Source organism: Scleropages formosus, chromosome 18 (genome assembly GCF_900964775.1).
Source record: "Scleropages formosus chromosome 18, fSclFor1.1, whole genome shotgun sequence".
Classification (NCBI taxonomy): Eukaryota; Metazoa; Chordata; class Actinopteri; order Osteoglossiformes; family Osteoglossidae; genus Scleropages; species Scleropages formosus.
The window spans coordinates 741,506-756,442 of NC_041823.1; the positions used below are offsets into that span (position 1 = coordinate 741,506).

At 51.4% G+C, this 14,937-nt stretch overlaps 2 protein-coding genes across 4 annotated transcripts; one reads left to right on the forward strand and one right to left on the reverse strand.

The window, feature by feature from the left end:
• Positions 1-1,896: 1,896 nt before the first annotated feature.
• Positions 1,897-9,576, reverse strand: wdtc1 (WD and tetratricopeptide repeats 1). The gene is made up of 15 exons (XM_018734555.2): positions 9,364-9,576; positions 8,107-8,270; positions 7,928-8,011; positions 7,741-7,787; positions 7,503-7,614; positions 7,199-7,386; positions 6,615-6,797; positions 6,373-6,467; positions 6,025-6,140; positions 5,831-5,906; positions 5,642-5,747; positions 5,068-5,477; positions 4,816-4,984; positions 4,330-4,522; positions 1,897-3,922 (listed from the first exon to the last, which is right to left on the reverse strand). Exons 2-15 carry the CDS (start codon positions 8,170-8,172, stop codon positions 3,722-3,724), a joined length of 2,046 nt encoding a protein of 681 aa, XP_018590071.1. The 5' UTR covers positions 8,173-8,270; positions 9,364-9,576; the 3' UTR covers positions 1,897-3,721.
• A 1,262-nt stretch (positions 9,577-10,838) lies between these two features.
• On the forward strand, positions 10,839-14,676 carry LOC108923671 (uncharacterized). Of its 3 annotated transcripts, none has more exons than XM_018734573.1 (6): positions 10,839-11,096; positions 11,470-11,649; positions 11,754-11,853; positions 12,412-12,472; positions 13,857-13,956; positions 14,120-14,676. In XM_018734573.1, exons 3-6 carry the CDS (start codon positions 11,774-11,776, stop codon positions 14,446-14,448), a joined length of 570 nt encoding a protein of 189 aa, XP_018590089.1. In that variant the 5' UTR covers positions 10,839-11,096; positions 11,470-11,649; positions 11,754-11,773; the 3' UTR covers positions 14,449-14,676. The 3 variants fall into 3 exon arrangements, with proteins under 3 accessions (XP_018590089.1, XP_018590087.1, XP_018590088.1); XM_018734571.1 differs by having other exon boundaries at positions 11,470-11,545; XM_018734572.1 differs by lacking the exon at positions 10,839-11,096 and having other exon boundaries at positions 11,143-11,545.
• The last annotated feature ends 261 nt before the right edge of the window (positions 14,677-14,937 follow it).

Consider the following 14,937-nt stretch of genomic DNA (forward strand, 5'->3'; position numbering starts at 1 on the left):
TGAATTAATGTTTTAGTCCAATATGTTTGTGTGTGAGAATCTGTATTGATACAATAATCTATACTGATACAATATGAGTCCATATTGATAAAATGGGACAGGTGGTAGTGTAATGGTTAGAGCTACTCCCTTTGGACCCCAAGATCACAGGTTCAATTCCCCCCTCTAGCTGCTATACCCTTGAGCAAGGTACTTACCCTAAGTTACTCTAGTAAAATTACCCAGCTGTAAAATGGGTAAATAACTGTAAACTTATTTTAAGTCGCTTTGGAGAAAAGCATCAGGCAATGAATAAATGTAAACTTTCACAGCACAGGCTGCACACCACGCAACCCTGAGTGTAACACTTGAGGACGCACACACACATGCACGCACGCACACACGCACTGCCCTCTGTGGAGCGCGGGGGGAATTACAGCTTGGTCTCAGGTGGGCTCCTGGGGGTCACTGTCAGTGACAGAGCCCACGGGGGGTGGGGGAAGAGCAGAGTGCCACCTGCTGAAACACTGCTGACTAGTCAGCACACGACAAAACAAAGGTTACTGCATCGTATCCCACTCCTGCTGTAGTAACCTTGGTCAAGGTACTTACCCTGAAGCGATACAGTAAAAGTTACGTTACTGTATAAATGGGTAAACCAGTGTGACGATGATTAATAATCCAAGTTCTCTTGAGCAAAGGCGACGGACAAAAATGGAACAGCGACGATGAGCAGGAGAGCGGCTGCACCTGCGAAGCGTCGCTGCTGGGGGGGCTCCCACGTGGCTCGTCCGGACCGCACGTTCACCTCGCGGGCTGCACGCCGAGGCCTCTTCGCCCAGAGTGCGTGATGCACGGCACGGGGACCAGCGTGCGCACGCACGCACACACACACACGTTGAGGGTTGCGCCCCAGAGCTCAGAGATGTGAGAGACGTGACGTGTTGACAAGGTGAGAAGGAAACTTGTCGCGTGTCCAGAATCCGAGCTGTGCCGCGTGCTTTGTGTTCTACATAAGTCTCCTACTAAAGAGCCAAACGCTTCTAAAACCGCAGAAGGAAAACGCGGTAAAAGCCGCATCAAAACCATGGCCTAGAAAACCGCAGACTTCTTCATCTCAGGAACTAATGGTGTTAGGATGATTAATCTGATGTCACAGCGAGCTAATATGACCAGGGCAGGTAAAATAAAAACAATTATTTATCATTCTTGCACGAAGCCCAAGATCCCAGGTGGCTTCTGATGACCTAATATTGTGGTAAATGTTGGCCGCTCCTTCTAGGTCAGCCTGTGTGTGCAGGTTCTCTCCCACGAGGCGAGTGTCAGAGCCTCCAGTGAAGGTGCTCAACTTGAGTGAGAATTTAAATTAATCAGCGCACTATTTCACATCGGGGGCAGGGGGGGGCAGCACTTGCTCAGCAGGCTCTGCCCACACCTTTTACATACATTTCGCAGGAGATCCAGCGCTTCGGTGGACTCGGAGGCTTCCCTTGAATACGAAGCGTTAATACACGCGTACACACACTCGCTGTCTGCTTCCGTTCCCTCATATCGTCGATCTCGGTGTCATTTTCTTCCCTGCTTTTCTACGGTTGCTGTTGGGTGGCACAGCAGGTAGGACTGGTGCCTCACATACTGAGCTCTGCCTTTCAGTACCGCACTCTGTTGAGGGTTTGCGTGTTTTCCCTGTGTTTGTGTGGGTTTCCTCTCACGTGTCATGGTAATTGGAGATTCTGAATGGTGTCGAGAGTGCGTGCGTGCGTGCGTGCGTTACAGAGACTGGCTAGTGATGCACTGGGCTCCCACCCTGTACCGGTGGAGGGTCGGGGGGTGCTCACCTTATGTGACCCAAAACACCACTAAGGCTCATATTTTACACTCAAGTGGCGAAGCAAACACAAAGTCTGACAATATTAGTTCTCATTTATTTTTTTCTTGCAACAAACTGATTGAAGAGCCAAGGGAACAAAGAAAACATTGAAAAACAGAATATTTTAACAAAAATATATCACATGGAAGTCTAGTGTTAGATAACCAGTCTTTCGCACTCTACTTTTTTCAATGTTCTGGGCCTACGGCGGACCTTGAGCACACGACAGAGACACGTGAATCGGCCAGGTTCTGACTGTGACCCAGAAGTACTGAGTCACTTCCCATTTGTGAAGAACCAAGGGCAAAGAGGTGCCATTACTGCGCTCTGAACTCACGCGGTAACAAAGGAAGAGCCACAAGTTTGCAATGGGAAACCTGCTCCAGGACCCACAGCATTCACACCCACCTGTCTCCTGCCCTGTCTGACTTGCCTGTTAGCTCCTCGCAACAGCCCAGTAACATGGGAAAGCTGCTCGGGATGCGACTTCAACAACACATTCTATGAATGAGAAGGACTAACGACCACAAGCAGAATACAACATGGCCACAAACGTTCTCCGACTGCCTCTTAAAAGCATAGATGCAGGGGGTCAGGATCCGGCGCCCTGAATGGTTCTACGGTCTGTTCTACAGTCCCTGCCGACAGCTCTCTGCGGCCTGACCTCTGCAGTCCACGGGCTTGAGATCCAGAAAGAAGCAGAATTCTGAACCTTCTAAGAGCAGCCTGAGAAGCACAAAGGACTCAGCCACAACTACCCAGCGGTTCCCAGTGCCACCAGACGCTCTCCAACCCAAGTGGACACACACAAAGTATGCAGACTGAAATAAAACATCAGATAAGAGGTGCTCAGACACTTCGTGCTGCTCATGTGGAACCTGGGCAGGTTGTGCCATCGAGCAGAATGCGACCCCATGCCCCACGAGAGCTGCAGCGCTCCTCGACCGCACATCCCTAGCCACCTTCCCTCAGTGAAGCAGCGTGATGTTATGCGCCACACGCCTGGGTCACGATGCATCACAAAGACTTGACTCCTCGTGTCTCTTCCCTTCTATGTAGCACTTTTCACCAGGTACCTCAAGCAGTTAAGCTAATAAATGTTCTGCAAGTTTTTTTTTTTTTTTCCTTTCTGCCTAGAGAATTCACACACCGGAACATACAGTCTTAGACACGAAGCCCATTCAGGTCACAGGTCCCACCACCCTGGCCCCAAAGACGAGGACATCCATGTGCGCGACGCCTCAAATCCCAAAACTGGAGAACCGGCGATACGCCCAAAAGGTGTGCCGTGATGAAGCTGCGGGCAGAGCAATGAAGTGACCCCACCTCTTCAACACACACAAAGCAAACAAACAGGTGAAAGGAGAAATTGGCCCTTGAAGAGGAGCCGCTGTCTGCAGCACAGCTGGACGTCTTTGGAACAGCAACAGCTTCTGCGCACGGGCAAAGGAGGGAGGACAGGGACGCGCATCTCGTTTGGTTTGAACGTTCTTCTCTGTTTCACCAGAGGACCGTGACATGTCCCTGTGTCCCCGCATCCATGGGTGAAGCATCCTACTTGGGCAGAACTTTCATGGCCCATCGATTGTGTCACCACCCTCCGTAGTCCTGTGCTTGGGCCCCTGTCCTCCCATGGCTTTGTGCATAGTGTAAAGCTGAGACATTCACTGGACACTACAACTGTGTGTGTGTGTGTGTGTGTGTGTGTGTGTGTGTGTGTGTGTCAGTGGGGGATACTGCCCTTTCTCTCCCTCCTCCTTCGCTCACTCACTCACTCAATCTCATTCACACATAAAAACACACGCACGCACACAGAGTCCCGGTGGAGGAGTCGCACGCGCCGTCTTGGATCCAGGGAGAGGGACAGCCGCTTTAGCTGGGACGGCACTGCACCTGGCCCTCAGAGGTGTCTTCGTCATCGGAGCCTTCGGGCCCCCCACTGCTGCTGAGGCCCGTGATGCGGTAGCCCATGTTGAGCAACATCACCTCCAGTGGGTCAGCGTTCATGCGCCGCTGGTTGGCCTGGGAGGCGCCGTCCATGTCCTCCACCACACGGCCATTCTCACTCTCCGTCTGCAGGGAGAGCAGTGCCGTCACTCACAGCAAGGCGACTCGCTATTCCAGCTTCTTTACAGAACCAAACGCCCAACTGTCAAATGATGCACGTTGCCGGAGGAACGTCCGAGTCATTCGGTTGTATCGGTGGTGCGAGCCGAGTATTTCACAAGGCGATCACTTTTGCAAATGGTTACAAACACATTAAACAAAGATTTAGACATTCCCCAGGTGATTTCTTCTATTTATAGCTGCATATTTTCTTCACTTCTCTATCATTTCTACGTGTTGGGGAAAGCGCACAACCTGCGTTCACCCTCTGAATCAAGAGGTGCCAGCAAAGAGCACCCAAACCAAAGAGGAGTGCGAGAGCACCTGGGAAGTAACTGCGCCTGCATAAAGTAGCAGGGTTCAAGGGACATTACCTCAGGCCTGGGGTTCCAGAGGCGCACGACTGGGTCGATGCCACTGGTGGCCAAGAAGCAGTAACTGGGGTGCGGCTGCAGGCAGTTGACGATGGACTCGTCCCCCTGGAGGATCCGCACCAGGTTGGTCGTCTCCTTCTCCCAAATGAAGAAGGAGCCGTCATCTGAGCCGCTCACTATGTACTGCCCTTTGCTGCAGACACGGGGGGGTTGAGGTGATGTTTCCCAAAGACAAAGACAGATGGAGGACAGAATGGGACTGTAGGACCCATGTGTAGGACCAAATGACATTACTCTAATAAGAGTAACAAAGTACACTGTATTCTGTATGTGGGGCAGTGCTCAGAGCTGCTGCCTTCGGACTCGGAGCTCACAGGTCTGAATCCCACCTCCTGCTGTGGCATCCATGTTTGCCGTCTCCCTGCTTCCACCAATATCACTGTGCCAAAATGAACCCAAAGTGTACACCCAGGTGAGCTTCCTAACCTGCCAAAGAAGTTGGCTTCCTTGATGTCTGTGGTGGTGTTGCAGTGGCCGCAGTAGCGGTGCTTGTAGTCGTAGCTGCGCTCCCTCAGCACGGCCTCGTCCTCCGGGATGGACGGCTTCCTGCTGAACGTGTGGAAGCGCAGTGAGCCGCCGCCCTTCTTGTCATCCGCTGAGGCGCACAGGGATACGCAAATGAGCTGAAACTCAGATGGAGCCAGTCCCTCTCACACAGAGACAGAAAGACACACTCACAGGCATCGGCCTTGGCGAAGAGCGCTGCCTTGATGTCCTTGTCGAGCGCGTCGCAGGCGCTGCTGTGGGCCTGCTCGGGAAACTTGCCTTTGAAGTCGTTTAGGCACTCGAGCGCCTCGGCCACATACTTGAGCTCGAAGAGGCAGCGCGCGAGCCGGAAATGTGCCTTCAAGTGGCCCGGGTTCAACGCCAGGGCCTTGAGGCAGTCACGCAGCGCATCGTAGTGGTCGCCGTCCCACTTGCGCTTCATGTAGGCAGCGGCGCGGTTGCCATACAGCATGGCGTTGCGGCCCGCCTCGTGGATCCCCAGGCTGTACAGCTGGATGGCCTGGGTCCACTGCTGCCGCGCAAATGCCTCATTGGCCTTCTGCTTGATGCGTTCCAGGTGGGGCGGCAGCTCGTTTGAGTTACTGCAGCATCACCACAGAAATGAGGCGGAGTTAAAGAAAGAGCACCGGGTTGCGTACAAGATGCGTATCGGCCGTTTCATGAGGAAAACTCACTGGATGCTGCTAGGGATGCGGATAAGGGCATGGCTACGGGTGAGGCTACGTGCGAGGCTACAGGCGAGTACCTGCTGTACAGCTTGCTGTTGGACCTGCCAGACCACTGGAGGCGACTGGTGGGGAGGTGGATGCCATTGGACACACCGTTGGTGGAGGTTTTCCCGTTCTGCACCTCTGTGGGGGGGATATGGCACCGTCAACCTAGCGGGGGTTGACACGGTAACCCTATGACTCTAGATGGGGACCGGGGGGCATACCTCCTGCCGAGTGGCACTTTTTGGGCAGCAGAAAGGTGTACGGCCTCTGCTTGAAAGTCAGATCAAATAAATATACCTGAAACAGATGACAGGAACAAGTTAGAATACTTTGAAGAAGTACCCTTTGAAGAAGAGTTCTGTTCAGTGAATCACTATAAGCAGGCCCTGCACTGAGGCCTCCCACTGGGAAGTACCTGCTCCCCTCCCATGTTGACAAGCAGCTCCGTTCCGTCCGGGCTGAAGGTCACATAGGTCGCAACCAGAACCCGCAGCCGGTTGTTGTAGTCGGGTAGCTTCACTGGGAGATGACCTGCAAAAGGAGCTGCGGTCAGCAGGCAGGAGTCCACTGGCTGCCACAAAGTATGCCAATGAAAGCTGAAACAGCACAATACTGCCACCTAGTGGGCACCCTCAGTACAGCAAACTAGCAAAGCCTTAGGGAGGTCAGTCAATCCACATGTGCACTGCGGTGTCGGAGTGAACTCTTTGCTTCCACTCTCAGATCTCCCTCTCAGGATCAGATCAGAGCTGCAGCCACAGACCTGCTACATAGTACTGCCCCGCCCCATCAGGAATGGGCTTCTGCTTCTCACAGAAAGTGTGAACGCCAGCCGTCACCCGCTGGCTCATCGCCTTCCTGCAAGAAAGAAAGAAACAAAGCTCACCATGTGGCTGTGAAAGCCCCACCCAACCAGCAAACGCACACAGTCGTGAGAAGGGGAGAGCCAGCAGCGGTCCAGGTACGCACTGTCCTAACGGGCAGCAGCGGTGGGGACGGGTTCACCTGTGGTTGTGGATCATGCGGATGTCGTAGAGGCGCACAAAGGGCCCGTTAGCGCCCACCGCCAGGTAGTTGTTGTCGCGCGGGTTCACAGCCAGGCACTTGGCCTCCACCAGCTGGCCGCAGTACTCGGTCAGGTCGATGAGCACCTCAGAGCGCCGACTGCTCTCTCTCAGGTCGTACTGCCTGGGGGGAGAGGCACACGGTTCAACAAGCTAATGCGAGGAGTGTGTCTATGGGAGTGTGTGCGCACATCTTACTGGGAGAGGGGTTACTAGGGTTTGCACTTAACCTGCAGTTTTCCTGTTGGGAAAAAAAATTAATCATGTCTCTCCCCCACAGCGGTCTGGGAAAGGGAAACCTTCTGTCTCTCTCACTTCCTCACCCACCCCACCAGCGGAGAGGCTCTCAAGATACAGAGGACCATGTCCACAAAGGGATAGTGACCCCTGAGCTACCCTCTGTGGGACAATCCCATCACTGAGTGTTTTAAACAAGCGAAAGTTGAAGAAAAGTGATCTTCTTGAGAGCAACTATGTGACCGTGGAGCACTTGGGGTCCAGCCTGAGCCCCCCGCAGCACCTCACCTGATGATGCCGTCCTCAGCAGCACTCCAGAAGGTATTGGGCCACATGGGTGCCGTGGCAATACGCTTGACCCGGTTGGTGTGGTCAGAGAACATGTGGATGGTCTCCTTGGCTGTCAGGTCGTGCACGTGCACCTTGGTGTCCGCTGCTCCCGTCACCAGGATACGGTCGCCTGTGTGAGGCAGGAACTGTTGGGGGAGGGGATGTATGTCAGAAATACCCCAAAATTTTTTTTAAAAAACCCAATTTCTTAGGTGTAGGAGGTGCCGTGTGACCCCCTCCCCATGCCTCGCAGCAATCTCACCTTGACGGAGAAGATGTTGGCAGCGTGCCCCGTGTGCATGGTGATGAGCTTGCGATGGCGGAGCGGGTCCCACACAATGGCGTGTTGGTCGTCCGAACCCGAGGCGAGTAAGCTGGCGGGGTAATGGACACAGGTCAGCAGTGAGAAGCAAGCAGGAAGTCCACGGGCCTTCCCACAACACCTGTGACGCACCACGATACAGCATTCTTTTAAAGCACAGATCAGTAAGAGCACTTACTCTCCCCTCTCGTTCCATTCCAGACAATTGACACACCCAGAGTGGCCCTGGAAAAGATGAAATGATGAATACGCCGCACGCACAGGTGGCCACACCTGACCTTTAACCTCTGTTATCAGTCAAATCGCCATGACTACGAACACCTGCTGTTCAAACCCTACGCAGCGATGAAAAACGGTGAGGTCACCTGTAACTCCGCCTCCAGGCCAAGCCTCTTGATGAAGGGGTCCGTCACATGGTACGTCCTCTGGAAGCCCAGAGCTCGCTTTTCCTGGTGGTCACACAGGTGGACACAGTGTCGTGAGTCTCTCCCGTTACAGACAAACCCCAAATGTCCACAAGCAGCCAGCAATGAAGTACATTTACTCTGATCTGACGGTGTAAAATGTCACTGGCGATGTTCACGGCAGTCATGGCCTCGCAGCAAATCATAGGTCACGTGGACGGCGCTTCGGGGCTCGGGTCAGAGGTCCGGGGGAAAGGACATCGGCGTGCATGGGCGCCCCCCCCGAAGGGTGCACTGTACCAGCCTGGAGATGAAGACACGCATTAACGATAAAGGCGATGGAACGCGTACGTCGGTATGAGACGCAGCCGCCTCACGGGCTACCAAGGACAGCGGGAGACAGCAAATGGTTTTTTTAAAACAAAAGAGCACTTTACGAACATTGTCAGAGTGACGGTACAATGGAAGCCCCAGACACAGGAGGAAAATCAGTTAACGGATGTCAGGCACACTCCAGAGACACACACCTGACCCAGAAAGCGCTGCCGATCGGAGAGATGTTCACTGAGGAGAGAGTCACAGCGGCACCACGACAAACCTCTTCAGTTACATGGACTGATGAGTTATATATTTCGCTCGACAACACTTTTTAGTTATGTTGTTTACTGTCACAGCAGCTCGCTATGCGCTGACAACCTCGTTAGTTATAATACTGGACACACACACACAACCTTACAGGAATACTAGACTTACTGGACGGGTACAGAGACAGAGACAGAGAGAGAGAGAGAGAGAGAGAGAGAGAGAGAGAGAGACACACACACACACACACACACACAACCTACAGGAATACACTTATGTACTGGACGGACACACACCTGTTAATTATACAGTGCTTAGTTAGACTAGTTATACCTGTGTTACTGGACACACACACAACTGACTGACTAACTAACTCTGTGTCTATTTAGTAAGACAGTACGACCAGTTTACGTGTCACACACTGGACACACCGACTTTACTAACAAGTTGAAACAGGTAACTCCACCACGTCCACTCCGCGCTCGTGCCGAGGTAACTAAGCGACCCGCTCAGACTCAGAGAGCGAGGAAGCGGAACCAACGGAGCTGCGCGCGCTCCCTTCACGCGGCCGCCCGGCCCGGGTCATGACGACACACGGTTAGCCGGTTAGCTTAGCCTAGCCGAGTGCAACAAAAACATGAGGTAATACTGAACAGACGCGCGTCCGTCCGCTGCCTGCAGCAGCCGCACACACGCTCTGCGACAGAAAAACAGTGTAGCGAAACGCTGCACACGAGCAGAGTGTGTAAAGAGTGTGTAGAAGCGTGTTACTTAGTTAGTAGCCAGGCGAGTCGAGAGAGCAGCGGCGCTCCTACCTGTCGGGCCTCCACTCGCCGACACTCGGCGGCCGTTCACTACCGAACCAGGTAAAGAGCGGACGATAACTAAGCGGTACCGGGCCGCGGGACCCCACACGCACACACACACAGTATCACACCCTCATGGTGAGCGGCGACAGCGCAGCTCGGTCACCCAGGCGGTTCTCTGGCTCCACATTCCTCATTCCGCCGCAACAGCGTTCGTCCCGCCTCCCAGCCGTACGCAAGGTTTTGTACGTAAACTCCCTTTGGCTGTCACTGGCTTCTACGCAAAAAATACAGCGTAAGAACGAAGTTGAATTGCAACGCAGGTTGTGCGACGCTACGCGGTGATGGACATCTGTCTGAGCCAATGAGAAGCGTTTCCTGAATACGTGACTCCTCAATTCGGGGGGGGGGCAGGTCGTGTGTTTACCTGTCAGGGTGGGTCACAAAGTTTACTTATTATTATTATTATTATTATTATTATTATTATTACTACTAGTAGTATGTATGTATACATATATACAGTAGTAGTAGTGTTTGGTGGCATTATGAAGGCCATTAGTATTTCAGTATGAATTATTCATATAGTTACATATTGATTCAAAGATATTTATATATGATATTTCATACTTTAGCACTTTAGGCAGCACTTCAGCCCAGACTTCCTACAGCCGTACTCTTGTGTACAAAGATCAACCGCTGCACCCCAGCCAGACCCCTTCACTCATCTACTTCTGCTCGCTTGGTGGTCCCGCACACGAAAAGTAAAGCACGGAGGTTCTTAGTTCTAGCTCCTTTGTGGTGAAACGACCTCCCCCTCTCACTCAGAACTGCTGAAACTCTGTCTACATTTAAGAAGGGTCCGAAAACTCACCTTTTCCGGACCCATTTCGCCCAAGATCTCCAGCTCATGTAAGGTGTAAATGTTCATGCACCGTGACTTCATGATCATCCCCAGATAAGCCTTTACACAGCTACTCCTGCATTGTATGTAAATGTTTGTGTATCTTAAAAATAATTGTAGGAAGGTGATCAGCATCGAAAGGAAAGTAACAAACTAGTTTTACTTAAGAATCACGTGTGCGGCTATGTCGCTTTCTGTTAATGTAATGAACACATTGTATTTTCGTTGAGGTGCACGTCTCTTTGGACAAAAGCATCTGCTAAATGAATAAATGTAAATGTAAATAAATGTAAGATGAGTGTTTTCCTGCAGCAATTAAGACTGTGTGTCCTGTGTTTCTGGACATGCAACTTTTTACGGCACTGTAGGAATTATGATATTAATACCTGAGCAGGAGGCCTTAGAAACACAGCAGGGAGGAAGTGAAGAAGGTCAGGAACTGCAGACGAGTTCCTTTTTCACACAGTGAAACAAAAGTACAGTGCAGTGATGGAGTACTGTGGTAAACATTCAGCCACTGGCATTCCTATAGCTCCTGATGCAGCCTGTGTGTGTGTGTGTGTGTGTGTGTGTGTGTGTGTGTCTGTGTACATGTGTGTGGCTCTGCAGGTTCACATTTATGGCACTACACAGGAATGTGTGTGAGATGACTCCATAGTAGAGCCAGTTAGTGGGTCACATGGACAGAGGGAAGTGGTTTCTGTGACTCATGGTCCCGTTACCATGGTTACTGTGGTTACCACCATACCTGGCTTCTGTTGGGTGGCACCTGGAGCCATAAGGAAGTAGGCACTCAGATTGGAGCCGCAGGTCCACCGTAAGCAGCAGAAGGACTAGGCAGGTAAAGCAGCACGACACCGTGGCGATCCCTCTCTCTCTCTCTCTCTCTCTCTCTCTCTCTCTCTCTCTCTCTCTCTCCAAACATGTCGGCTCTGAGCTCCATACCTGAACGCGGTAAGAGCAGTCTCCTTCCACATGTACCCTGCTTTGTCTCACCTGTTCCTCTTACTGCCACACCTGTCACTCGCAGGTGTGCGAGGAGCTGAGCTAATGGAGTGCACCTCATACTCTCCACTTTTCGCATTTTGTAAAGGTCCAGGGCCTCATCTTCATCTTCATCACTCATTCGTGTCCATAACGATGTGTCCAGCCTGAGCTCACAGAAATGACGCACAGCTCTCTTGCCCGGTGGCTAATTTATATCTCACCTGCAGGATTCACCTTTAACCTTAGAGCTGTGGATGACTACGATGATTCACCTGTGTATGACGACGGGGAGACCTCGGCAGGGTGGGGACACCACGGGGACCTGAGTGCTCACTCAGATGTTCGACTGTCCAATGCTCTCAAGAACACAGGGCTTCTGACACCCCACCGCACTGGTGTAGACTAATGTTAAGCATCGTAAAGCGTGTGGCCCACCTGGCATGTACTGCAGTATGGCTGTGTGTGTGTGTGTGTGTGTGTGTGTGTTCATGAGACTGTTGTGTGTTCGCAGCTGCAGACGTGGCCCAGCCAATGGGGGGTGTCTCTGTGTTCGCCATCTCCTTCCTCCTGCTGCCGTTGGTCTTGCTGGCGTGCACCTGCTGCAGCAGCAGGTAACCTTGAGTAGCACGGTGACGCAGCGAGTAGCGTTGGTACCTCACAGCGCCTGGGTGGTGTGAGAGGACATGGGTTCGATCCCCACTCAGCCTGTGTGGAGTTTGCATGTCCTCCCCGTGTCTACGTGGGTTTCCTCCGGGTGCTCTGGTTTCCTCCCACAGTCCAAAGACATGCTGTTCAGGCTCACCCATAGTGTGTGAGTGACAGAGAGTGTGTGTGTGTTCCACTCGTGTATGGATGAGTGACCCATTGTAAGTAGTGTATCTAGCAGTGTAAGTTACTGTGGTGAAAAAGATGTGTGGGCTGATGATAACACTACGCAGAGTTCATTGGAAGTCGCTTTGGAGAAAAGCCTCTGCTAAATAAATAAATGTAAATGTAACCAGAGCACCTGAAGCACATGAGCCCCCCCGCATACACACATTGTTGAAATAGAGATGCAGAATTTCAGAAATTAATGTGTTCCAGTTTGGCCTCTTTGAATCTGTCTCTCCATGTAATAAAGCTATGGTGTTAAGAGCACAGATGTTTCCATGTGTTGCCTTTGCTTGCAGAAAGTCCAGAAGTTCAGCTGTTGACACGAAGCAGGTGCCGCATGCACAGCACATCTTACAGGTACATCAGAGGCTTCACCGTCGTAAAGATATTATTATTTTTATTATTTATTAATTCAGCTCACACTTTTCTCTAGAGTGATTTACAATGTTAATCTACTTTCACTGATTTACCCAGTTATACTGTATCAACTCGCATTGACAGGGTCAGTTATAACCACTTCGCCACCTGCTGGCCCTAAAATGAGATGCAATGTTTCACAAAACTATAAGTATGCAAGTAAATGAGTGTCTGTTCGTTTTTCCTCACTGAAGTGAAACAAACATTTACATGATACTTTTCTCCAATGCGACTTACAATTTTAAGCAACTTGCTGTTATTTACAATTTATACAGCTGGGTGATTTTACTGGAGCAACTTAGGGTGAGTACCTGGTTCAAGGGTACAACGGCTGGAGCTGGCATTCAAACCTGTAATTTTTGGGTCCAAAGCCAGCAGCTGTGTAGTTCGTGACCCCTCCCTCAGAGCCCCCTCAGCTCTCTGGAATATAATAGCATGTAGGAGATGGCAGTGGCAACCTCCACTATGCCCCCAAGTGGAGCAGTGAGGCACTTGCCATGAAACTGCTTAATGCAGAATTTGGAGAACCCTGTTGACTGATTGTGCTGTTAATCCCATAACATACTTATTTTTGCCCTCAAAATATCTTTTCCACTTATTGTAAAATATTTAACAGGGGGGCACGGGGGCGCAGTGGAGCAGTGGGTTGGAGCGGGTCCTGCTCTCTGGTGGGTCTGAGGTTCAAGTCCCGTTTGGGTGCCTTACAACAGACTGGCGTCCCGTCCTGGGTGTGTCCCCTCCCCCTCCAGCCCCCCGCCCTGTGTTGCCGGGTTAGGCTCTGGCTCCCCGCGACCCCCTATGGGACAAGCGGTTCAGACTGTGTGTGTGTGTGTGTGTGTGTGTGTAAAATACAGTATATAGTTTTCAGTTCTTTTTGAAAACAATGTTACCGATGGCTAAATTTACGTATACATTTATTCATTTAGCAGACGCTTTTCTCCAAAGCAACGTGCATCTCACAGAAAATACAATGTGTTCATTTCAATTTAAATAGAGTATTATGGCTGGAGTGGGGGTGCGGTGGCGCAGTGGGTTGGACCACAGTCCTGCTGTCCGGTGGGTCTGGGGTTTGAGTCCCGCTTGGGGTGCCTTGCGACGGACTGGCGTCCCGTCCTGGGTGTGTCCCCTCCCCCTCCGGCCTTACGCCCTGTGTTGCCGGGTAGGCTCCGGCTCCCCGCGACCCCATATGGGATGAGCGGTTCTGAAAATGTGTGTGTGTGTGTGTGTGTGTGTGTGTGTGTGTATATTATGGCTGGACTCACTATGGAGAAATGCATCTTTTGTGAGAAAAATAAATAAAATGGACACTGCTCCTCTCTTTCAGTCGGCAGACTCAGCAGAAGCCGAGGGGTCCGGGGAAGACGAGGGCGTCACGGCAACCAAGCTACAGTGTCAACAAATGGATCTGCTGGGAGTGCAGCAAGGTGAGGTCTCTGTCTGCTTGGGTTAAACCACAGCATACCTGCAGAATGTGGTGAAGTGAGCAGATTAACCAGAATAAGTGCAGCCCGGTCAGGTGTGTACCATTTTTTGTGTGTGTGTGTGTGTGTGTGTGTGTGTGTGTGTGTGTGTGTGTGATTGGTACAGGAGAGGAGCTGCAGAGATCTGTGGCCCTGGCAGCCAGGCGGCTGCCCTCTCTACCCAGGCCCAGCGTAAGCTCTGCCGTGTACGACATCGTGGAGGACATGAGGGACGGGCGGCCTCCTGCAGAGCCCAGAACAGCCCTCGGGAAGACCTCCAGCTATGGTACCGTGTACGCTGATCTGCGGGAGATGGACGAGAAGAGCTGTGGGACGGGAGCTGTGGGAGATGCGTCCGGCGATGTCCAGAACCCAGCTGGAGAGCAGGACTTCCCCGTGTATGCCATAGTGAAGAAGGGTGGTGTCCGGCAGGTCCAGTCGGAGCTCGTCCTGTAGAGCACTCGGAGGGACACGTCCTAGAGGACAATCCAGACTGACTGTGGACAAACACATATTTTGTGAGGAAAAGTGTTGTCACATTTACCGAAGCGATCAGGCCAAATGTTTTCCTTGAGAGTTCAGCGTAAATCAGTTCTCCTCCCCAGTTTTGAATAAAAGCCATTTGTGTCCCTAGAACCAGTTGTACTGTATTCACCATGCTGGGCTGTTGTTGACCTTTGACTGTTGGCCAATGTCTAAGTGTAATTAAGAAATAGGCTGTGAACACAGGGTTTGGTTTGATTGTGTTAAAATGCTTTCTGTTTTCTTTTTACAGTCTTTTTTTATTAAATCAATGTGGACATTAATTGTACAGTGTCAGAAATATATTTTCTATAGTACATAAGTATCCTGCTATACAGTGTTGGAAATAAATATTCCTGTTTAGTTTCGGTGTGCCACTTGCCTTTAAATTCTTATAGTCTTATTATCGATACAGTAAGACAA